Raw genomic sequence first — 26,561 nt, 5'->3', positions numbered from 1 at the left:
AAGGGAAATTATGGGAATTAGTATCCGTGAACATTAGATGATATCTGAGACTCAAATCAGGAATTATGCGAACTAATGCAGACAAGACCGTAAATGTTTTTGTAAGTTTTAAGAATTTTTTTATGAATCGAAATAGTAAAATCTATAAAGATATAAAAAGTAAGTTTATGAAAAAAATTAAACCTGCTCAGAAAATTAATAAAATTAATGCGTAAGTTTGAATAAAATGTTATGTAACAAGGTTAGTTTTTTCCATATACAAGTTAAAAATTATGATTTTTCAAAAAAATATATGTATGAAAGTAAAATGAATGAATATTTGAAAAAAAGAAGGTAAATCAATAAGTTACTTAGTAATTTTAGACTTCATTTCAAAAAATTATGAACTTTTTTTTTTATTATTTTCAACGTTTTTTTAAAAATTTATGAAGATAATGATTTTATTTTTGTAATTTTAAATAATAATAAAAATTATAAATATTTTACTTTCAATTTTAATATGGCAACGCTGCTGCTAAATACACTCATCACACTCAATTTCTGAGCTCAGCATAATTTCGTGCTCAAGGCGAAATAACAACAACCACAACAACAGCGATCAACTTCAAAGTCACGACGATCGCAGTGGCAACGCAAAAGTCAGCAACATTTTGCTGTTGTCTCAGCATTGTTCATAACGCAAACGTACGTTGACTCGAGCGAGTCGTTGGATGGGCGATCAGTGGATGGCGCGCGCAAATCAATCGCTTTAAAATCGACATTCGAAAGTGAACATTGTGGCGAAGTGAATAAGTAAGAAACAAATAATAATAAAAAATCAATTAATAAAAGATAAAATTAATTTTAACAAAAAGTGTTAAACAGCAACAAAACAGAGCGCCAATTCGCGCACAGCTGACTTGTATGCGCCGGTCCGAGCGAGTTTCAAGCGAAAAGTAAATAACAAAAGCAACTTAGTGTCGAATCAGGTTGAGTGCGTGTGCGCATGCGTACCTATGTATAGTAGTAGACGTGGTCAAGTGCGTGAAGTGCAGTGTCCATACGCCAGACAAGTGGTCGAATGGTCGGTTTGGCAGCCAATTGGTTAAATAGATATACAGAGTAATATTGATTCGATTTTTACGCGTGCATATGGTCAATGCTACACGGAACGAACTGGTTAGTTAATGTGATGATTACGTAGTGTTTGCATTTCTATATATTATATGTTTTTAATTAATTTTATATGTATGTATGTATGTATGTTTCTATATGAACCATGTATGTTTTTCGACCAATATTGGCTTGGATAAGGTGTTGCTGTTACAATGTCTTGGCATGTGGAGCTAAACGCAACGAAAATAATAAGTGTCATCTTCTTTTATAAAAAAACAAAATATTTATAATGCGATGTTTATTAGTAACGGTTAAACCATATTAAAAATTATATAAAATAATCAATTAAAAAAAAAAAGTGCGAATGCATGTTATAATTCATCATTAAAATGTGAAAAATATTTTTCACGTATTTCGTGTATATTATGGTATTTTAAAAAATTATATAATATTAAATAAAACATATAATATATGTATATAACAAAGTAAAAAACAACACATAATACAACAAAAAAAATTTCGAACACCACGACGCATATAAGAAAAATTAAAAGAGACAGAGAGATTATATAAAAATTTCCATACTAATATTTTTTGTAAACAAAAAAATATATATTTTTTCATTTTATTTTTTATTAAAAAAATAATAATAATACTAATTGAACCCAAAAGCTATAGAGCAGACATTATGCAAAAATATCAGTGTTGATAAACAAATTGAACCCAAAACCAGTTTGAAATAGTATATGAATTATCAAATAAATACAAGACTTTTTTCCGTAAACATGTGATAAAAGTAGCTAAAAATAAAAAAAATTTGTGAAAAAAATGGGATTTTTGTTTTTAATTTCATAAAGGGGAGATAGTGCAACTTAAGTCCCCACTATTTGATATTCTTGGCGGGTTTTCAATATTTTCTTTATTAACTAACATGATTCAATTATATAAGGTTGTGTCCATAGCTCAAAAACAACAATATGTCAACAGTGTTTACATCAATAATGTCAAAATCAGCCGTTTTGCTTTATTATGTTTTGATTTTATGATTAAAAAATGAATTTTTCAAAGATTTCAACCAATGCAAATGCGTTTTTTGGTGATAACTGAATACGAATAAATTATAAATTACACAAAATCATCAAAATGCAAACAATAATATCATGACAAAAACAAAAAACAGCTGATTTTGACATCATGGACTAAAATACTTTTTCGCAAGAAGAAGCACGCTCTGTATCGATACAACTTTATATAATTGAATCATGATTAACTACAAACAAAAAATTATATACAGAGTGCCTCTGTAAAGTTTCCTACGTCGAAATTTATAAAAACAAATAACTTTCTTGCAGCTCAAATTTTCGTTTCGCCATATTAAATGTTATATATCTACATAGATTTGTGTTTTGTTTCTAACTGTTTGCCAATATGTGTTTAAAACAAATCGGAAGGTGTTAATTGGTATCGTTGCAAGCTTACATACATACGTCTACTTAGTATTTATGTAGTAAATACGTGAATTTGTATGTGTCGCTGATTCCAAAGGTAAATAAATTATAGACTATTGTAAAAACGAAGCTATTTATAATTTAAAAAAATGCATTGAGAATTTAAATAGAAGGTTGGCAAGGCACAAACAAAAACACTAAGCACAAATTATTTACGAGAAAAAGAAAAAGTTGAAGATTTTAGAATATTAAATTTCACATTATATGTATTGAAGATCAGTAAGCATACACAAATATTTATGGTTATATTTTACAAATGACATCGATTTGTGATTAAATGGAACAGTTTACGATAATTAAGTAAAATAGTTGTTGTAATTCTTTGATTCATTGTAGGGTAACATCCTGTTAAAGATATACAGTACATTTAATATGCTTATTACCGCGGACTCGAATTCAAAATATACTCTTTTGTGAATCAGCTCAGCAATATAACTTGTCTTCGATTCGTCAAGCATTAGAGAGTAGCGAAACAAACAATATATGCCACACATTAAAATTGCTGCCAATCTATATTTAGTTTTGTGCTTTTCAGAGAGTTTTCCTTTAAAAACAAATATGTTAACATTTTGCTTTTTGTTAAATAAATTGTTCTAGATGTCGACGTTCTGCTGGGTATAACATGAACTTAATGTAAATGAATTGTAATATGTATGTGACTAAAAATAATTTGGCCACTTAAATTCTATTAACATTATGATCAAATAAATCAATACCAATTTTAAAGCTAGAAAAAATTAAATTCTGGGGAGAATTCCTGAAAAGAAAACTAAATGTATGCATTAAGAGGCAAAATATAATAATTTCAGGGTTAGTCAGCTGCTAGACCTCCGCAGAGAGTAGGATTTGCATAAAGCTTTGATTTTATAAAGCTAAATTTTATTAAAGCGGAGTGATTAACACAATAGCAAATACATATTATTTATACCTAAGTATATATGTATAAGTCTATATGCTACTGTGATCGATAAACGTTCAATAAAATAAATTAAATAAAAACCGGCAAAGTCAAGGTGAGTTCGAGCAAGTTTTATTTTCTACCAATTAATGCTACTACTCAGCTTCTTTATGAGACTCGCGCAGCAAACACCATTTTTGGCGATGATTTAAAGGTCTTCGTGCGGTGTCTTTCTTTTCAAAATACGTTGACAAAATCACGTGGCTATTTACCTACACCAAATATATGCATATGTATATTTATATTCCGTTGAAGGTAACTGTGCTTATACATATAGCTATATGTAAGCCCTTGAGCTATGTTTTGAACTATGGTGTGTATATATTTGTATTTGGAATTAATGAATTAATTAAGAATTGGAAAAGGTTGAAGAAAACGCCACTAGCATAAGCGCATAAATTAGGTGGCAGCATTGTCGTAAGTATAGAATACGCAAAACACAGAATATGGAGGTAGCCTACGCTTTATATAACCAGAGAAATTTGAATACAAATGCATACATAATGCAGTAAGAGTTCTTGAAATTCAAAGAAACAAATGCTGAATATGCAATGTGTTAACAGTGTGTTGCAATTGTGCAAGAAAAACAAAACTTTGGACTTTTACCGTACTATTTTTGCGTAGAATTTGTGTTTTTAACTTCGAAAGTTGTAGCTCAAATATCTCAGAAATCGTATTTTTATAATTTTATATTTTTTCTTTTATTTTTTAAAAGAAACCAAATAATCTTTGAGCTGGACTGAACATCGCTTTCAAAATAGTCTCCAAAACCAATACAAGTATGCCACTTGTTATGAGCCTCGACCTTTATTGCATTCAATGAATTTTGGACAGTTTCGACGTCATATTCATATTTATAAAGAAAGACGCCTCGACACCGGTAATGAAGGTAGAGTCCTCAGCTACATTGTCTAGTATCTCTTTTTCTCACGTTTCATACCCAATATATGTATTGAATAGCTCCATAAGTGATGTTGAGATGATCTGCTATCTCTCCGATGATAACACGACGATTTTTGAGCACTATTTTTCTGACTTTTTCGATGTTATCGTCATGAACAGCGGTGTATGGACGGTTTTCGATGACTTCACGACCTGCACTGAATACTTTGTGCCACTCAAGTACTTGTGTTCGTGATAAAGTAGACACCTTAAAATACTGCTGCAACATTTTCCGTAACTGTGATTTCATCGAAAACACCAAATTTTCAGCAAACTCGTTGTTCCCTATTTTTATTTTATGGTAAAAATCGCCAGACACACTCTTCGCGTTGTAAACAAACAGCTGCAAAACACACACTAATTGACATATGGAGATCAAACTGCACACGAACATAAAAAAGGTGGTACCAATCTAAGTAGAAATTTAAATGGACCAGTCCAAGTCAATACTACCAAACTGTGAGATTTTAGCTGTATATATAAATATACACATTTGCATATAGACTTATAATATTACAAATATTTCTAATCAAATACTATTTTTAGAACATTTGAGAACCTTCACTTCACAAACATTTCCCACATAAAACTTATTTACACACACACTCATAAGTTGTATATTAATTTAGTGGACACTATATGTAACGTAAAATAACTAGGAATTTTAGCAAATCATTAATTTGGTTGCAACATGACTTTAAGAAAAATCGACAAACAACACTTTAATCACATGATCACATGTGCCAGCGAGTTCGAATGTAAGTGTAAGCAAAAAATTACGTCTGTTATGCAATAGCGGCGTGAAAATGCAAAGGGCCCATTCGACAGCTGTGATTAAGCAAAAATGTAATGGTTTTCTAATCCGTTCTGTAGGTTTTGCGGTGTTCGGGCGCCAAATTACTCAATGCCGTTGCGGCACTTTAAGTCAAATCGATCAAATGATTTGGGTTGTGGACAAGTGGCAACTGCTGTTAGCGCAAATTAATCGCTCAAGTGTAAAGAGCAACTATTAATATTACACCAACAACAAAACTCAACGTAAAACACAATAAACACTGGAAATAGTTTAACGATAATCTAAGTATGTGTGGAGGCATTGAGTTCAGTACTCCTATAAATAAGAAGTATAGAAATATAAAAAAAAATTAATGAAAAAATCAAATGATGCTTCAGGTTCAGTTATTGAGTGTGCATTAAGTCATAAACTAGTCACGTTCAGTAATTTTTCATAATGAAATTTCTGTTATGAAGAAAAAAAAATTGCTTTGGTGGGTGTGAAACTATTAATTGGTACATATTTGTTGTAATATTTGCTAGACAACAAGATGTTTTTGTAATTAGAAACTTGTAATATATTTTAAAATTAATATGTATTAAAAAATTGAAAGAAATAATAATGTGCGACATATTAAAGCTTTTGTTTTACTGACATACGGGTCGAACAACTTGTACTTAGAAAGTAGTAGTACAAGTTGTTCGATCCGTAAAAGTCTTCTCTATAAATTATATTTTCAATCATATAAAATTAATGTAAACACCACAAGGTGAAGGAAGAGTAGTGGTCATGAGAATTTATACCAAAATTATAAGTCAGGTTGGTTTAGTTGATATGTTCATGTCATTCTTATGTCTGTCAGATTGAGCACAAACTAAACGCTAGACTAGAATACTTTTAGTTTAATGTGTATAGGTAAGTCATTTACATAATGTACTCAGTATTTACTAGTAGAGATCTAGATCAGATAACCCATAATTTAAAATATGGCTCTTAAACTTTTGAGTTTAAAGTTTGCTTGATTTTATGTTTGTTATTTGTTGTACTGAGTGTGATATTAAGTCTTCGAGATAGACTAAAACTGAACATTTCTAACACAGGCATGTCTACGAAATCGGATACAATCGGATCGGAATTATTGTTCTCTAAGAGTATTTGATGACTAGTTTAGGTTACAAAGAAAGTAATAACTGTGTAGATTGCTTCTTATAAAAGCAGATAACCTCTGTTTCTGAAATATTTGTCTTGCAACGGTTTGAAGTAAAACGAGAACCTAACCTCAAATACATATTGGCCATACATATTTATGAACGCCATTTCGGAACGAAAAGTTTAGTACTCGGTGCTTTAAATTTCATACTAATTTATCTACCATACATACTCTATGTGATAGTCGGGTCCGTTTTTTGGGTATAAAAGACTTTACCGACGAATACTTTTTTTCGCTTGGTACTGTATCCTTAGACACCTCTAAGAAAGTCTCTCTATATATGAGCTCCTTATTGTAACGGGAAGGTCCTCCGCCTTACAGTTTCCTATATTTTCTAGTTATCACATAGAAACACTCAAATCTCGCTTTCAACTTGAAAATATATCGCGTTTCATAGATTTTGTAGGAAATTGAATGCTTTACAAAAAGATCTCTTACGATTTTTTCGTAAACCTAACTTAAAGATATAAATAGTTGAAATTTGATTATTTCAAAACAATTTTTTTTTCTTATGAAGCTCATTATAAATCGGAAACCTCATAGTTTTGCAGAAAATTTACCGCTCTACAAATGATCAGCGTGACGAGTTGAGTCAATTAAGCGGACATGACTGTCTGTATATATGCGAACTAGTTTCTCAGTTTTTGAGAGATCTGAAATTTCAAACATATCCTTTCCTCTCCAAGAAGGATATACTTGCCATAGAAACTGATTGATCAAAATCAAGTTCTTGATATTTTACAAGCTATCACTTTAAATTCGACATATATTATTATTTTCCAAGGCATCCCTACAAACTCCGAATATATTTTTCGGATCGGCACACTATAGTATATAGCTGCCATACAAACTGATCGATAGAAATCAAGATAAAGATCTTCTTATACGCTTTTATGCTATAAGAAATGCACCTGTGAAGGGTATTACAGCTTCGGTGCGGTTGGTGGCTTTAAAACCTACTAATAAGCTCCCCTCCCCACCCTCTGCACTGGCACAGCTAGCTGTAGAAATGCAAATAAATAATGCCAATAGTGCCCCAATTGTCAGTCAGTGGGTTTGTAGGGCGTACGCGCTAAAAACAAAAAAAAAATTTGTAAATAACAACAACACAAAACAAAAATAAAATAAAACGCGAAAAATGGTGAAAACATCAATTAGCAATTAGGTAATGCCGAAGTGGACAGGTGACGAAATGGTGTTATGGTCAAAATTGTGCATGAAACTCAAAACAGAGGAGAAAGAAACGCCAAAGGGCGCCAAGCGCTAACAACAATAATAACAAAAGTAGAAATGCAGGTTTAGTTTCGGTGAGAAATTACGGGCAACTATGCATGTAATTATAGCAAAAAAAATAAAAATTGAAGAGGAGATGAATTTAAAAGTAATTAAATGGGACAATGCGAAATAAGAGAAAATAAAACGTAATAATTCATAGACGAAATTTATAGTTTACAAATGGAGAACAAGTGCACTCGGAAAAAAATTTTATTTGATGCTGTGCTTTGCGTTATTAAATAATAATAAATAACCATCAAAGTCATATGAAATGATTAGTGGCGGCTTGTGTGCTATTTCTATTATTTTTATATATAAAAAAAATAAATTTAAATTTTTTAATACTTTTATTTTTCATTTGCGCGGCATGCACATTTAATGAGAAAGATGACGCGCTGTAATTAGCGTTGGCGACTTTCAGACACTACACGTTAACTGGCCGTACGTAATCAACGAAATCTAAGTGAATAAATATTTATATACATATGTACAAGTATACCAATAAACATACTTGTATGCGTTTATATAAACATGAATTTCAGTCAAAGGATTGTACAATTGAATCGGGTAATAAATAGCTAACAAAAAATTGGTTAATGGGTATGCCGGTAGGGCGTTAGCAGTAAATACCAGTGTACATATGTATGCATGTTGTATGAAACAGTAAAAAAAACACACAATTACAATTGCGCATGCGTAGCAGGGCGCGTACCGGCAGTGTGCGATTCAAATGATTTATAAACAAAAACAACTCGCAAATTCACAAATTTAAAGCTAAACGCGTTTATTTTTACATAAGTATGTACGTAACTCCATAACAACAAAATGCAAAAAAAAAAAGAAAACATCATTGCCGGAAACTAAGTTGGCATACCAATAACATCTTCTTAGCAACGCCACTGCTGCCGTTGGACTACTAATCAGGCCTCTGCATATGCATTTAATGTATTTCAAGCACATACATACACTACCATGACTGTACAGCGACAGGCTAACAGTTGCGGCCAAATGTGCGGAGAAGTGAGCGCGAAATTGCACGCGCTTAGCATTATAATGCGATTGGAAAAATTATAAAAATAATAAAAAAAATTGTTTGCGATTATTTGTAAGGTACAAAATACGGAATGGCAAGCCGCAAACGGGAGTGCAAAATGAACGCAGATAAATACTGTTGAAAAAAAAAAAAAATAAATATATAAATATATAAATATATATATATATATATATATATATAAATATACATATAAATATACAAATATGTAAATACATAAATATAAAAGAAGAAAAAAATTATATATTTTTCTTTTGCTTACGCCATAACCGTCACTGACGCCACAGTCGGTGACGAAGAATAATGATGGCTTTGGGCCACCGAAATGTGATGACGTTTTTGTTAATGCCCGCAAATTCACATTCCCCTTTTCATTTTATTTTCATTCAAACAATGTTGCTACAATAGGTGCTATTGTTTTTGCGCCGCACGGTACCAAGTACCGCATAGTCAAGGCGAAAAAAATATTTTTCAGACAAATTCATAAACTTACATATGCAGAAATGCGAGAAAAAGTTGGAAGTTGTTGCATAATACATACGTGCATGCGCCAGCATCAACGCTGCCCTCCGCCGGCAAGGGGACGGCCATTAGCAGCGGTGGCTGTGACAAGCCAACAAGCCACATCCAACGCATCGACAAACAATAAAACCTTTTTGTATAACAATAATAGAGCTTTTGCATTAAAATTTATGGCAGTTGCTGTTATTTGTTGTTGGTGATGGCTACCGCTGCCGCTTGAGATGGCGTTTGAAGTCATTGGTGTAGTATTTATGTATGAAAATATTGAAATGGTGACGAAAAGGTGCAGAAAATATAAACAATAAATGAGGTTTGGATATATACCTACACCATATTAGAGTGGAGCGAAAAAAAATTTTTTTTTGCTTAGTCTGAGGGTAAATTTGTAGATTAAAAAAAAATAAAACTTTTGAAAAACAAATTTTTTATTAACATCTAGAGGCTTCACTTTTAAAGTAAATGTCGAGTTAAAATTTTTTTTGGACAAAAAATAATTTGTTTGGTTAAAACTCTTTACATTTATATCAAAATAACCGAATTTGACGGTTTTTGACGCAAAATTTATTTTAACGCTTGAGGAAAGCATTTTGTCGTTCACGACTTTTTTTAAAACTCCAAAAATGACCACTAAAAATTTTAATAACTTTTAATTGGCCAGAAAGAGGACTCTCCACAGCTTCTAGAACACTTATCAAAAATTTTTTACGAAATAAAATTTTCAACTCGAAATTTACTTTAAAAGTGATGTTAAAAAAAAATAGTTTTTCCAAAAATTTTCTTTTTTTTAATCTTCAAATTTTACCCTCAGACTAAGCAAACAAAAAAAATAATATATATATACATATATATATTAGGGTGCTTAAAATTTTTTTGATATAAAAAATATTAGCCCAATTGCTAAATTCTTATGGGTCACCATCTGTAATTTAGTTTCTTATTTAATTAACATGGGAAAATGTTTTTTTTTATATTGAAATTGAACTATCAATTATTTACAAAAAACTATTTGATATTCTTAAAGTTGAGTCTTTGTGCTTTACTTAACTCTAATACAAAGTATGATTATCTTTACAAGAAGACTAGTCTTTTCCCAAACTATTTCTCCAAATTTTAAAATTTAGTAATTTTTAAATGCTGTAACCATACCAATCTAATTCTAAATAAATTGTATGGGAAATTGTTAATTGACTTCATTAAGCGTACTGAAGGTACCCTACATAGCCACAACAGTCGGATATAAGTACTGCGACAAACTCGAAATTGTATATGACCAACAACTGATATCTCAGCAACATTATTGGAAAAGTTTTATGCTGCTACAACAACAAGAACAAATCGCTTATCACATACTGTAACCCTACAACCATCGTCATTTACCATAATTTTGATAATCAATTTGGGTTTTTTTGTAAACTTTTTTTTTGGCGTTGCCGTATTTATGGTAAATTTTTGAAAATAAAAGACCTTAAAGAAACTAAACATTCAGCAATAAACAATCAGCGATATATTTTTTTATATGGTAAACGGGAAAAAATTAAGCAATTTTTTAGCAAACTTCGGCATAGCAATTATTTATTAATAGTTACACAAAGCAAGTAATAAGTAATAGTAATAATTATACAATTATACATTGCAAATTTTGATAATGATATAATAATGAATTATGGTATAATGACATTTAAAGCCAATTACTGATAAATATAGTTGTAATTTAACGTTGATTTTAAAATTTTTATTTACGCGTCATATACATTTGTTAAAATACAAAAATTTTAAATACAAAAGTTTAACAATAATTAGATGCAGCCATCCTTTAAACCATTATTTGTTTTTTAACTATTAGACAACCACGCAAAATGACATTTACATTATAGAAATAAATTGAATTTAAATACCAGATTGCTTAATAACAGCTTAATAAACAGCAACTAACTGACTAATATATCGTCCCCTCAGTGGCATAATCAAATATGACGAGATTCTTAAACTAACCGAAACTCGCTATTTAAATTCATAATAAAAGTTGTGTCAATCTAAAGCATATTGTGCTCACCAAACAACTCTGTGTATAATATTGTATGTATTTACACTGATTTTCCAAAAGTACCATCCGGATTGGTCCATTTAATCTGCACACGCAAACCGAATCGATCGAAAATTGTTTTCTAGATAGACTCAAAAAGTTTGTCTGGCGATTTTTATCATGAAAAACAGTGAACAACAACTTGAGATTTCCAATAGAATCACGGCTACGGAATCGTTGAAAATGTAGCAGAAGTGTTTTGGAGAGTCTATCTTATCACGAACACAAGAATTTTAGTCGAACAAAAGTATTCGGTGAAGGTTGTGAAGTCATCGAAAACTTGTTCATGCGAGTCGTCAATTCACCTCTGTTAATGAATATTGTAAAAACACAACCTTAATTTACGGAGAAAATCACTACTATAAACTTATATCAAAACTAAAATTCGCACGCACCGAATGTCATAAAAGAAAATCACAGTTGAAATTAGGTCACTCTGAACAGGGTATATTAAGTTTGCCACGAAGTTTGTAACATCCAGAAGGAAACGTCGGAATCCCTATAAAATATATACATAAATGATCAGCATGATGAGCTGAATTGATTTTGCCATGTCCGTCTGTCCGCCCGTCTGTATATACACGAACTAGTCTTTTAGTTTTTGAGATATCTATCTTAAATTTAGCATATAACTTTTTCTTTCCAAGAAGCTGCTCATTTGTCGGAATGGCCGATATCGGACCACTATATCATATAGCTGCCACACAAACTGAACAATCGGAATCAAGTTTTTGTACGGAAAACTTTTTCATTTGACGAGATATATGATCAAGTTCTTCTAAGGAACCTTTTGTATTTGTGAAGGGTATGATAGCTGCGGTGCAACCGATGTTAACGTTTTTTCTTGTTATTATTATTATTGTGTTGTCCCGTGAGGTGATGTATGAGTGTGGTGTATTGTGGTGAATTATATTAGTGTGTGTCATTATTTTCTCTTAAAAAAAAAGTTAATGAAATAAGGCTTAGAAATCGGCGTGTTGGCATTAGAGAAATAGTAGATGATCTCAAAACATATCTTATGCAGCTTTACTGGCGACGAGACGTGGATTTATACAGATGACGTTGAAACCAAAAAAGAGCAGAAACCGAAAAAACCAATATTCACTGAAGGCACTGAAAGCACTGAAATCCAGCCGAGGCTTATAACAAAAGTATGGAAAATTGGATTAATATTTGACATGCTTGTATTGCCTCAGGAACCTATTTTGAAGACGGTAATAAAATGTGTATTAAAAAGCGTGAAAAAATATATTTGGCAATCCGGGTCAAATTTGATCAGATGGTATCAAGTGTACAATTTATAGTAGCACACTTCATTTTTTTGCACCATCTTTAAATATCACACATATATTGTATATAAAAATTATTATTTTTTTAATGAGAGTAGCTGTAAAAATATAGCAGTTCAAACGAGCTGTCATTACTCTTGGGAATTTTCTTATATATTTCGAATGTGTATACTAGAATCCTCTAAAAATTCTGATTAAAATGCAAATTGTAGTTTCAATACTTATATACTTTCTAATAAGGAAAATCGCAAAAAGGTGATGGTGTTTTTTTAGGCGGATATCTTTCGGAGTGAGGTAACATACGTTTTGATAAAGAACTTGGCCATCAAAAACATTTCTATTGGTCAATAACAACATTTCCAAAAACTATTTTCAAAATAAATGTTACTTACTTTGAGCACAAACTTTCTTTAAGTAGGCTTGGAAAGGGTTAATTATATCCGATTTCAGTTATTATTTCTTAATTAATTTTATTTAATAATTTTAATAAATTCAAAATATTTTGATTATTTGTTCTAGTATTTATTTGTAATTTCAAATTTTAAAACCAATTTTACCGTTATCTTTCCAAGTTCTTTAGATTCTACCTTCGGTACATCAATATCTAACACAATGAAAACACTTCCCATGAACTTTTGTTGCATATTAATTTGCAGCGGAAATTAGTTGACACAGAAACAAAAGCTTTGAAAAGCACAGTGCAAACCAAAAATAAAAATAAAATTAGTTTTCACTATTTGCTTATATTTTCGGCGTCTACTTTTACGTGTAATGAAGTGAGAAGAAGCCGAAAGAAAAAACAAAAAATAAAAAAAGTGCGAAAAAATTAGAAATATCACCATATTGGATAGATAATACTAAGTATTCGCAGTATGCAATGCAATCACATATGTATGAGTAGACATGCAACTTCCTGCAACATGAAAAGCCAAAGCAATGTGAAAATGGCCGAAAACGGATTTGAGGAAACAGAAAATTTCGAAACTTCGCACAAAAATTAGCGATGGATACAGCAACAAACAAGTGCAAAGATATATATTTGTAAATACATATTTATATACTACATACGAGTATATAATATATAAATATATAGATGCTTCTACATGATAAAATATGAAGCGAGTACATATAATGGAATGAAGAGTGAAATAGAACACAAAAAAGCGGAAAATATGATTCAAACAAATGCGAAATGACTTAACAAAAAATAGATTAAAAAAAAAAAAATAAAAATATAAATAATTAAAATTAAAATTAAAAATATTAATAAAAAAAATATTTAAAAAAATATAACATATGCATACATACCTAAAAAAAATTATATATATATAAAAAAATATAATAATATAAAAAAAAAATATTTGCCAAATAAAAAAACACAAAAAGTATAAGCAAAATATAATATAATATTAAAAAATTTTGTAAAGAATGAATAAATTAACAAATTAAAATTAATTTAAAAATAAATAATTAATACCTATATATTTATATTTCGACCAAAGAAAATCTCAAATCAAGCGAAAGGCCGCAAAGTCTTTCTTAACAAGAACAAGAAATTTATCTCAAAACAAAAATCAAAACCATATAATATATAATATATATGTAAATACATACAAGTGTCTTTTTCGATTCTACCAAAACACTCAAATTTTCCACTCAAAAAATATCTCAGTTTTCTTTCAGATCACATTTCAGTATATTCGCGCACACACACTTACATACTCGCCTATCCACTAGCAACAACACAAGTAACAATTGCCAAGCTTCAAAGAATAGTGATATTATATATAAATTAGAAAAGTATGCAATTTAGTTTTATAATGTCGACGACGTATGTCTGCGGTGCAGCGCGTAGAAGATGATCGAAGCCTTTGCCAATAGTTTAGGAAGTCATTTGGGGCGACATCTGTTCTACTGGGCGGTGTCCCAACCGGAAGTGAACGGTCTCAACCTGCGTCTCACCGAGCTTATCAACAAATTCCACGGTCCACTTGAACGTGGCGTTCAGGTATTGGACCACCTGCTAACACTCGAGGAGGATGACTTCAACGGTCATTGGGGCAGCGCGTATCGGCACAGTTATGAGCCCGAATATGCGAGTAGCGATGGCAATCAGGAAGTGCTGCAACAGCCAGCAAATAGTCGTGAAGTGCTGTCACCGGCGACAACAACAACGACAACAGCTGGAGTGTTAGCAGTGACAAGTGGAAATATTGTAACAAGTAACAACCGCATCTCCACCTCAAATCCAAATAGTGAGTTTAATGAAATTTCATATACAATATATGCAAAGTGTGAAATTAACAAGTTTGTGAGCCTTGGATTAGTTGCTTGAATTAGTGTGTGTGTGACTGTTTGTGTTTGTATGTTTATTTTGAAAATCGAAGTTAGCATGCCTTTAAGTCTCTATGTACATATGTGCATATATAAATATGTCCGTATTTATTTATCTATTCGACTATGTAGGTATTTGTGTACATACATATGTATAGTTTATAGTATGTTTATATGCGTGTATATCGGAAATTGGTAATGAATTTGCTAAGGGTCAACAGCTTTTTTTGACAGCATTCAGCGAAATGTTTAGCGTCATCAAACTAGAAAAGCCTAATAGTCAAAGTGACCATCGAAGAAGGAGGCAATAAAGAACGTAAAACTACTAACGAAAAAAATAAATAAGCCTTGAAAAAAGTTATAGTAATAATAATAAACTAAAAGCAGATGCCAAAGTTTTTTGTTCTTGGTTCAGTTATAGACCGAAGTTTATTTTAAAAAAAGTTCATAATAGTACAAAGTTTGATAAAATAGTTACTTGAGGAGTTTTTCTAAAAATTTATGTAATTCAATAGTTACTATTGGCAAAATTTATTAAATTATATTACAAATACATACCATATTTTTTAGCTTCAAAATGATTACACAAAAATTTTTGAATTTCCAAAAATTTCCAATAAATAATAAAAAAATTCAAACTGAATTAAAAAAAGATAACATTAAATCATTTTCAATCCCTGATAATACGTTTTTTGAGAAAAAATTAATTGTCAGTTTAATTTATATTTTTTTAGTATTGCTTTTTTTTCATTTTTTTTTTTTTCAAAAACAAAATTGACATTAGGCTTTTTTTCTAATGGGCTAAAGGCAGTGTAAATTATTAAGCAAGTTGGAGTGGTGACCTTAACGGAAGTTTAGTCATCATTTGTAATCTTACGAAAAATATGTTAATTTAGTTTAATTTATTTTATTTTAATGAAGGTTTCATAAATTTTTATATTAAATTTATTTTCATAATTAAATATATTTTTTTTAATATTTATTCCTAAAGTTAGTTAGTTAATTTAAATGCCTAGAAGTAAATAAGGTCAAGTAATACTATTTTGCCTATAAGTCTTGATAAACATGAAAACAGCCTACAATACTATCACTGCGTCTAGGCTCTTTGAAAGGCCATAAATATAAAATAATAAAAAATTTAAATTATTTATAAGCAAAGAATCAAAAGCATAAATTTGAATACCAACATTATTTGACAATGCAAAGAATAAAAATAAGCGAGCGGTTTTGTCCAAACAAGGAAAAAAATACATAACAAAATATAGTACAATTGATAAAAGACAAAAACAAAAATAGGCATAATTTTTGATAAATTCAACTTCTAGCTAGCTCTAAACTAGCATTTAATAACAGTTAATTCATTACCAACTTAATTTTTAAGTATTCAATGCGAGTTTATGATAATTTGAATGCTTAAATCAACAATTAAAGAGCAATGAAGTTAATTCGTAACATAAACGTTACCTTGATTTTTCAAAAACGGTGCAAAAATTGACAAACTTAAATCAATTATATTAAAAAATCCCCTCTTAAATGTTGTTATTGTTACATATGTGTTTATATATTTTTTTCGATCAAACAAATAACTGTCAAATTGTTTTTGGTTGCAATAGACAGTGTTCTTTTAAGTTCCGAACGGAAGGCACGTAATATGCGGATATGGAAAGTCCATATATAAATGATTAACACAATATAATTAGACACAAATTTACATATACATATGTGTATAAATTAATATATTAATGTGTAAATGCATGTATAGGAGGTAGTATAAAAAATAGCGAACATCTCATTAGTTTAATAAGGCAACTTATAAATTTCTTGACAGCACCATGTCTATAAAAATATATATGTATATAAAAAAATAGTACTGAATTAATTCAATCTAAAATATTTATTTGAATACGGCATGCAACCCTGTAACTTGACAATAGTGTTATTTCTTTTATACACTTGTGGCTACAGTACGTAAAAAATCGAAGATTACCAACGTTGCCATGCTGTCAAAACAAATTCTAAATATTGCTTTAAACAAACTTACTAACTTTAAATGTATATCATTTAAAGCTTATATAGCTTCTAACAGCAAATGGAAACAAAAATAAAGAGAATTTCAAAACAAATGCAAATGCACTGAAACACAAGTAAATAAGATCGCCGAATAAGTAGCACAAATAAAACTTGTTTATTGACAAGTGGCCACACTAGTTAGGCTCCAGTTGTCGTTTCTCTCAATCACCATATTCGCAAATCGGAAATGCAACCTAAATGCAAGGGAAAAGTTATACTGGTGATATGAAAAAGGCAGCTATGAAGATCAAGGAAAAAAGTGTCGATAAATGAATTATAAATTGTAAAAATACAACACAATTGTTGGAAAGTACAAGAAAAGTCTGTGGTGCTTTGAATTATTATGTTGGATAGTATTTTGTGGGTCTTTTAACTCTTCTAGTGCGTACTTGTGAAACTTTTTTCAAGTTTTTGTGTATACTTTTGTTCGTCACAACCAATCATATCGCAAGTCCTTGAGCGCAGCAATATTTTCAATGGCGAACAACAATAGACTTTCGCTAAAGTCGATTAACAAGCGTAACCAGGAGGCGATGTCGCATTCACAAATGAATGCTTGGATAAATGGTATGTGTTTGTAATCGTTAGAAAATACTTTTTCTTTCTAAAAATAACTACCAAAATGGTTATTTTTTTTATTGTTAAGCGCATTTACTTGCATTCTAGTGGAATGACTGATGTTATGTGTTCATATTGATTTTTTTATTGCTTCCTTTTACTATATTTCATACACACATTATCAAAAGATTTTAAGAAGAATATAAGACAATGGGGAGCATGCAGTACCCAAGCGGTTAACAATATTTGTATAAGCAGCAATATCTATTTGTCTTGCATAGATTTTCAAAATGTAGTTGATTAATCACAAATAAAATATAGCAAATTTATTATTTGCTGGCTTCCCTACAATATCTTATAATTTATACAAGCACACAAGCTTTTAAAAGTAATCGGGTTGTTATTATTCTTTAACTTTAATAAGAATATAATCAAATTTATTATGAAAATCACATTACGCAGCAGCCTTATTTAAATTTCATTTTAATTACTAAATAACTGCGTATATTGTGGTCACTTATCACTGATAGGAAATTACAGTATTTTTCACCACGCTGCGGTTTTACTCTTTCCCAAAATCATAATAAAAGTAAAATCACTTTCGAGAAATACGTCAAACATTTTAAGTATCTCGTATCCATCACAACAAAATAAAGGAGAGGGCGCATTTTTTTTAAATAATGAAAATTCAGTGATATAAACAGTTAGAAGATAGTGAAGTTAGCATATTTACTTAAATATACACATACGTGTATTTACATGTATTATGATGAACAGAAACGCAAGCAAGTCAGTGACGCCGGGTAACAAATCGACAAGGGGCAATTTCGATTTTCGAAAATTATTTCGCACTAATACGACGAAATCAAATTGTAAACATACACGTGTGTTATCTACATTTCAAGTTAACTAATCTATACCTCTCACATCTTTGTTTACAAATATTGTGTTTACAGTGGAAACATTAAACAATGGTAATGGGCTATTGCTATCGCCGCCACACAACAATTCTGCAAATAATCACCATCAACAGCAGCAACAACAACGAAGCGCCATTGCAGCAGTAGGTGCCGGTTCAGCAACGAGTGGTGGCGTTGGCGGCGGTAGTAGCAGCGGAGGTGGCTCTACCAGCGGCAGCGGTACTGCAACTGGCGGTGGTGAGCATAATATACAAATAACTCAACCAATCAGCGCACCATCATCGCCCTTGGCGTCCCCTGGTGTTATTAGCAGCTCGGCGCTCTTCTGTTTGCCATCGAGCTCCTCGGGTGCTACGACAGGCGGTAGTAGTAGCAGCAGTGGTGGTGGTAGCGGCAGTGGTTCGTATGTTTGTTCAGCCGGTGCTGCAAATCAAATAAGCAATGCAGCTACGAATGCGATCGACACAGCTGATCCTAACTGGCAGGCCACCAAAGCGACGGTGCTGGAGCGGAACGCGGCTATGTTTAACAATGAATTGATGTCGGATGTCAAATTTGTTGTGGGGGGAGAGTTCGGTATGTGTTGAGCATTATTTTGTTTAATATTTCAAAATGTTCATAAGTGTCTTTTTAAATTCTTTACGCCAGCAGATTGTGTACAAACAATACCGGCACACAAGTACATTTTAGCCACGGGTAGTTCAGTATTTTACGCTATGTTTTATGGTGGTTTGGCCGAGAATAAACAGGAAATTAAAGTGCCTGATGTGGAGCCATCGGCGTTTTTAACGCTGTTAAGGTAATGCTGAGCAGCGAATTATGAAAGTCAAAAGTAATTATATATATTTTTTTTATTATATCCACGCAGATATCTATATTGTGATGAGATTCAATTGGAACCTGATAACATATTGGCAACTTTGTATGCAGCCAAAAAGTATATTGTGCCACACTTAGCACGCGCCTGCGTCAATTATTTAGAGGTTAAATTGACGGCAAAAAACGCCTGTCTACTTCTCAGTCAATCGCGTCTTTTCGAAGAGCCCGAGCTGATGCAGCGTTGCTGGGAAGTAATCGATGCACAAGTGCGTAACATAACCTAAATTATTATAATAGTGCAACTAATTGTATTATTTTTGTTGTTTGTAGGCCGAAATGGCGATTAAATCGGAAGACTTTGTCGACATCGACCTAAAGACATTCGAGTCGATATTGTCGCGCGAGACGCTCAACTGCAAGGAGATACATCTCTTTGAGGCAGCGCTCAATTGGGCTCTGAATGCTTGCCAGAAGATGGGCGTTGACGTGACGGCACAGAATAAGCGTAGCATGTTGGGTCAAGCATTACATTTAATACGCATACCAACCATGACGTTGGAAGAGTTCGCAAATGGCGTCGCGCAGACGGGCATACTCACATCACAAGAGACTATTGATATATTTTTGCATTTTACGGCACAATCAAAACCGCATTTAAGTTTTCCTACACGTGCGCGTGCAGGCCTCAAGACGCAAGTATGTCATCGCTTTCAGTCGTGCGCATATCGCTCCAATCAGTGGCGTTACCGCGGGCGTTGCGATTCCATACAATTCTCGGTGGATCGCAGGTTTGTACTGTTTACTAAAGTAACGAATATTATGTGGAATTAATATTAATTTTTTTTTTTTTACAGAATCTTCATTGTTGGCTTCGGCCTATACGGTTCCTCGACCGGTGCTGCTAATTATAATGTGAAAATCGAATTGAAACGTTTGGGACGCACGCTCGCAGAAAACGACACAAAGTTCTTTTCGGATGGTTCAAGCAACACATTCCACGTATTTTTTGAGAACCCTATACAAATTGAACCCGAGTGCTATTACACCGCATCCGTTATACTCGACGGCAACGAACTGAGCTTCTTCGGTCAGGAGGGCATGTCCGAAGTGTGCATGGGCAATGTAACTTTTCAGTTCCAATGCTCATCGGAAAGCACCAATGGTACTGGTGTGCAGGGCGGTCAAATTCCAGAACTGATATTTTACGGACCAACAGCAGTAACGGCATTAAGCTCACCAACTAACTCACTGTGCCCTACACCGATTGGTACGGGCAGCGGCGGCGCAGGCGGTGGCGTACCGATTAGCGGTGGCTTACATGTGAATTGTGATGACTTATTGGGTAGTGGCAGCAGTGACGGTGGCGGTAGTGGTGCTTTGAGCGCATGAGAAATATTGGAATATTGCAAGAGAGATGAGTCAGAACTCTTTTGAACAATGCGTTTGTAACAAAAATGGCAATCTATGGTTTTTCAATGTGAAATTTACAAAGAAACTATAATGATAAATAGTTTATACATACATACATATGTAGTAGTAGTAGGAAGCGAGCGAACAGACAACCAAATACAATTAAATACAGGCAATATTTACAAATACATACATGAAATGAATGCAAGCAATGCCAAAATATATGCATTGCAGGGAAATTGCTTACTGCGAAACTAAAGTTAAATTTTGCATATGTATAATAATGCAATTGAAAGTCTAAAAATGTATATGTAGACAAAACGCACCTGCCTTCATTTGTTGAAGGTAAGGTAAGGGAAAAGGCAATCAAATTTGGTTAAAAAAAATTCTAAAGGCACAAAAAAATACTAAACAAAGTCTGTTACTAATATTACGTACGATTTTGAAAGACTTGTAGAGTGTAGAATTTTTGAAAAAACGTAAACAATAACCTGGGAAATGAAGTAAACAAAAAAGCAATTGCATAATACACATATACCTACATATATGAATTCATACATTACAAAAACAAAAAGAAAATTTAAATCAAAAAAGTGGAGAATTTTACAAAACAAAAAAGCAGTTATGTATTTATCTAAAATATATCCGGTTGAATAACGACACAGGGTCAGGCTATTAGGTTGAAAATGTTTAAAAAAAAGTTTACATATGTACATACATATTACACTCACAGACTATATACAATTACATAAAAAACATATACATATATAAATGCATACAAGGCATATAGTAGTACTTTTTCCACTAGTTTTTTCATATACCCAAAAAGAAGTCAAGAAAGAGAAGTATACTTACACTATATTCATACTATATATACGCAACTATAAAGCAAAAGTCATGATTACAACTCTTTTTGCGTAAACAACATTAAATATTGTAGTAATAATGATTTGATTTTGCGAGTAATTACGAGTTTCATTAGTAATGCAATACATTTACAATTATACATAGTATATTGATCACAGTCGAAATAATCAATTAGTATTCACGTAGCATATTAGCGTTTGTCCTATATACATGGACATAATCATTATGAATATTGGAATATTTTATGCTTTTTAGTATGCTAGTTATCGCTTTATGAATTGTATTTCATTTCGTATTTCAACGCCTTGCATTTGTGCTAAATATTCTTCAAGAGTCTTGTGTTGTTCTCATTTTCTGTGGTTATGCTGCGTTTGCGTTTTAGCATTAAGAGGGAAATGGCCAGTAATGAGTTAACGCAGCAGTGAAGTGGAGTATAAGAATTATATTGCACTTCTCTTTGGCTGAACTATTTGTGCTTTTTTGATTTTAAAGATAAGTTATGACTTTTTGTACTATTATCTATATAAAGGTATGTATTTTTTTAGATTATTCACTGCTAAGGCTTACTTTTTTTTTTTTAATCTACTACAATCTGTCGATATTACCTTTGAATAATATTTAATAAAGATCTTTAATATTACTTTAAAAATGTTTGCTTGTTATTTGATTCATTGTGGATACTTTTTTGAGAGATGGCAACATTAAACGGCTATTAATACTCGATTATCTGAAAATATATCTATATATGAAGGAGTGACTTCAAAATAAAAATAAACAAGTAAGGAAATTATATGTTCGGGTGTAACCGAACATTTTATACTCTCGCAACTTGTAAGGGTCAAAAGACGGGAAATTACTTTAGGTGAGGGGCAAAATTATATATTAAAAGAAGTCTTGATCCGATTCAACCAATTTTTGACACAAAAACATACTATTATCAAGAGTTTCATTTATTTATTTTATTATATGAATTTCAATTATATATATTATGAATTGACCGATATTTTCGGTAAAAAGTCAACTATAGGCACTGGGGTCCATTAGGGTATTCAGTATCTAGGGGCTGTTTTTGGTTCGATTTAGACAATTTTTGGTCACAAGGTGGCATACTTTAAACGCATTATTCACTCAAAGTTTTACCCCGTTACAATCATTGTGGCTTGATTTGCATAGTGGAAAGTGAAAGAATCAGATGGAATTTAAATATGGGAAATAGGTGTGGCTGTAATCCGATTTCACCCATTTTCGCACTATAACATAGAAGTATGAGCAGAATATTTTGTACCGAATTTGGTTGAAATCGGATAAGCAGATCTCAAGATATGGGTTTTTCTCTTAAAAGTGGGGGTGACACGCCCACTGTTTAATTTTGAAGGCGGTTTCTATAAAGTCATCTCATACCATCCCAGATATAAAATGTAATGTCTCTGGCGTGTTAAGTGCTTAATTTATCGCGCTGTTAGTAGTTTTTACAGTACCGTTATATATGGTGTCTGCGGGGTTGTCACCCGATTTCACCGGTTTTCACACTGTCGATAGAGGTGAGGAGGTAGAGGTAAAATCATTTGTTCGAGTGAATTTTGTTATTATAGATTGAGCGGCTTAGGAGATATGCACATTAAACCTATTAGAGGGCAAGACCACGCCCACTTAAAAAAAAAATTACATTGTAGATGCCCTTCCCTAATGTAATCCTGCATACCAAATAACAGTCTTGTATCTTATTGTGTAGCTTAGTTATGGCAATTTATTTGTTTTTGATTAATGGCGTTTTGTGGGCGTGGCAGTAATCCGATTACGCCCATCTGCAATACCAACCGTCTTACGGTACCAGGAAACATGTATACCAGTTTTCGTAAAGATATCTCAATTTTTAATCAAGTTACAGCTTGCACAGACGGACGGACGGACAGACAGTCACCCGGATTTCAACTCGTATCTTTATCCTGATGATTTTTATATATATAACCCTATATCTATCTCCATTAGTTTTAGGTGATACAAACAACCGTTAGGTGAACAAAACTATTATACTCTGTAGCAACATGTTGCGAGAGTATAAAATGGAACTAATGTTTGTTGTTGTAGCAGCATGGCATAGTTTAGAGGCAAGTTAATCGTTTCTGAAGGAACATATGTAGTTACGAATTCATTTACGCCACATAGGTTTGACAATCGTGAAAAAGAAAATCAGCAAGAATTCAATTATTGTTTCCTTACTTTTTATTAAAACCAAACTTGTTGTTCTATACAAGAACTCGATTTTGATGGATCTGTTTGTATGATAGCTATACGCTATAATGATCCGAGCTGAACAATTTGTTCCGAGATTGTGGCACAATCATTGTGCCGTTGCCTTCATGCCACATTTGGTGAATATGTGTATATTGTTAAATAAAAAAGTTTTCCATACAAAACTGACAGAGACTAGTTCGCGTATATACATACAGACAGAAGCGACTCAACTCTTTACGCTGATCATTTATATAGATATACATATATTTTATAGGGGCCAAAGGTTTCATTCTGGGGTTTACAAACTTCATGCTAAACTTAATCAGGAGTGTTGTGGAATCCAGATTTGCGCAGTTGTCAGAATTGCAAATTAATTATGATGTTAAATGGTGTCACAGAATCTGATTGAATTTTCTTCTTTTCGAGCATACGTAATGGTGTCACAGAATCTGATTGAATTTTCTTCTTTTCGAGCATACGTAAAATTAATATTCGAATCAGCTGATGTGACCAAACTTGCAAATGCATAGATTTGGAAGAGTTTGATAAAATTAGAATACTGAATAAAATCTGCTAAAGTTTACAATTTGTTTCATTATTTTAGCTTTTATTTTATTGAAAAGCAACAGTAATACACTTGATGCACCAGGAAAATCGCATTTGAAATTTGGCTTTTATTTACTTGTATGCTGACTTTAAAGATTTATATCACATTATCGACTGATTAAACACGCATTTGTGTACTAAATTACGTTTATTACGTTTTGTAAATCCTCATAAAATGACTGGATTTTTCCATAAACTCAATAATTATGACATTTTGTTTTATTCATTTGTTTTCTCCTAAAGAAATAGGGATAAATTAAATCGTAAGAATATAATATAGATTAATTTCTTAACTTACATTTAAAATCCGTCAGCGACTACCTTCTTGCTTTGTTTCTGATAACAAAACTGATAAAATTGGTTTCCGTGACACTCATCACCGATACAATTTCTGTTTCGAACGTCAAACCAATAATATCTGAATTCAATTCTGACAACTATCAGATTCCACAACACTCCTAATTATACCATGTTCAGGATATAGATATTGGCGAGGCACCGCACCTATGCTTTAAAAATATACGGACGAATAAAATGTTGCTCGTTTTCGTTTAGGGAGCTTAGCAGAATGCATAATATACCTCCAAAAATATTACATATATAGCATTTAAAAATAACTCTCAAACTGAAATGATTCTTAAAACTATGTTCTACTTGATTTTCAATATGAAGACAAGTTCAATGTACACTCACCGACAGATGGAATGTTGATGCATAAAGCATTTGATAGCTTCAGGTAAGTGCGACCCAATTCGTAGGAGCAAATTTGTTGCACGTCGCTAATGTCAATCAGCAAATCTATAGAGAACAATAAAAAAAAGGAATCCCTTAACAGAACATGGTTCAGCAATGGAATATGTGCACTTACGTGATGTGCCCTCCGTGCGGCAAGTGATGTACACACAAGCGGCATATATGTGCGTACTCTTGCGGCCACGCGTCAAATGTCGTGCCAAAGCCATTTTAAAAAAATTTAATGCCGTATCAATGTAATGCTGTGTTAATTGCAGTTGCTGACACAAATGTGTTATTTCTTTTTTAGCTTTTTTAATTGTAACTTCACGAGATTCAGTACCGGAGCCGACTTGAAATTTACCATAACCGTAATTTGTGGCGCCACCGTTGGACTCAGCGGACACAAATTGACCGATAGCCGCTGCACCATGGCCAATTTCTTCGAACTGTATTTCGGATACAATAAGCGAATCTTCTAATACCGAACCGCAGTTCGTACAGACGGCATCGCCACGTGCATTGTCTTCCTCGATATCGGTGGAACCACAATTGCGACATTTTAAACCTGACGACATTTTATTGTATGGCACGTTTGCGTTTCGTTATTTGTTATAAGGAAAAAGCTGGAATCTTTACAACTCAAGTTTATTTACGCGTTTAATTTTTCTAATCAATAAAAATAGTTGTAATGTTTGCATGTGCAAGCAGCAACAGTTCGGTGTCGACACCTGTTTAATTAGTGTAATTATACGACTATGGTTGTACTTAAAACTTTATTTTACAAATCTCTTTGATTAAATTAACCTTGGTTTATATATTTAATATAAAATATGCATTTTCAATGTAGTTTTAATCAATTGCACACATTTGACTATTCAGCGAAATGAAGACTTGAAATTTGTCAAAACATTGTGGGGCATTATTGTGCATATTTGTTGTTGTGGGCATTATTTACATGTGATTTTTGTAAAGGGTTGCATTTTTCAGATTATAATAGATTGATTATCATATGTGGAGTTTTTTTAAAATAATTTTAGTAATAAAGATCCAGAATATTTTTTTCTAAGGAGATAAGAAATATAAAAAAAAATAAATTCGAATTAATAATTGATAAGTATATGAACTAGGACAAATCATAATTTAAAGCTATATAATGCAAAGGATTTCATGTTTGTTTTTGGTTAGCGACATCTTTCAAATAATATAAGAGGATTATTGATTAAAGCCCCAGAATTTATAATAAAACAGGTAATTAATGGATAAATTCTACAACACATTTTTGTGCGTTGCGTGAACATT

General features: G+C 32.0%; 2 protein-coding genes and 1 long non-coding RNA gene across 10 annotated transcripts in view; 1 reads left to right on the top strand and 2 right to left on the bottom strand.

The window, feature by feature from the left end:
• Brf (Brf RNA polymerase III subunit) overlaps positions 1-26,145 on the bottom strand; it is a 38,922-nt gene extending 12,777 nt beyond the window's left edge. Inside the window, exons 1-2 of the mRNA XM_036356958.2 lie at positions 25,396-26,145; positions 25,221-25,325 (exon numbers count right to left, since the gene is read on the bottom strand). Coding sequence (XP_036212851.2) covers positions 25,221-25,325; positions 25,396-25,837 — 547 coding nt within the window. The 5' untranslated portion in view covers positions 25,838-26,145. The remainder of the gene's footprint in view (positions 1-25,220; positions 25,326-25,395) is intronic.
• Positions 655-22,335, top strand: lute (BTB/POZ domain containing protein 3 lute). 8 transcript variants are annotated; one of them, XM_070106023.1, is made up of 8 exons: positions 672-792; positions 865-1,158; positions 14,392-14,963; positions 18,627-19,166; positions 19,239-19,389; positions 19,459-19,675; positions 19,740-20,197; positions 20,264-22,335. In XM_070106023.1, exons 3-8 carry the CDS (start codon positions 14,567-14,569, stop codon positions 20,796-20,798), a joined length of 2,298 nt encoding a protein of 765 aa, XP_069962124.1. In that variant the 5' UTR covers positions 672-792; positions 865-1,158; positions 14,392-14,566; the 3' UTR covers positions 20,799-22,335. The 8 variants fall into 8 exon arrangements, with proteins under 8 accessions (XP_036212848.2, XP_036212849.2, XP_036212847.2 ...); XM_070106022.1 differs by having other exon boundaries at positions 855-1,158; XM_036356955.2 differs by lacking the exon at positions 865-1,158 and having other exon boundaries at positions 655-792.
• LOC138855859 (uncharacterized) lies at positions 24,554-25,209 on the bottom strand. The gene is made up of 2 exons (XR_011394983.1): positions 24,826-25,209; positions 24,554-24,764 (listed from the first exon to the last, which is right to left on the bottom strand). It is a non-coding gene; the product is annotated as an uncharacterized lncRNA (long non-coding RNA).
• Positions 26,146-26,561: the final 416 nt, after the last annotated feature.

Source organism: Bactrocera oleae, chromosome 2 (assembly GCF_042242935.1).
Source record: "Bactrocera oleae isolate idBacOlea1 chromosome 2, idBacOlea1, whole genome shotgun sequence".
Taxonomy (NCBI): domain Eukaryota; kingdom Metazoa; phylum Arthropoda; class Insecta; order Diptera; family Tephritidae; genus Bactrocera; species Bactrocera oleae.
This window is presented reverse-complemented; position numbering and strand designations above follow the sequence as displayed.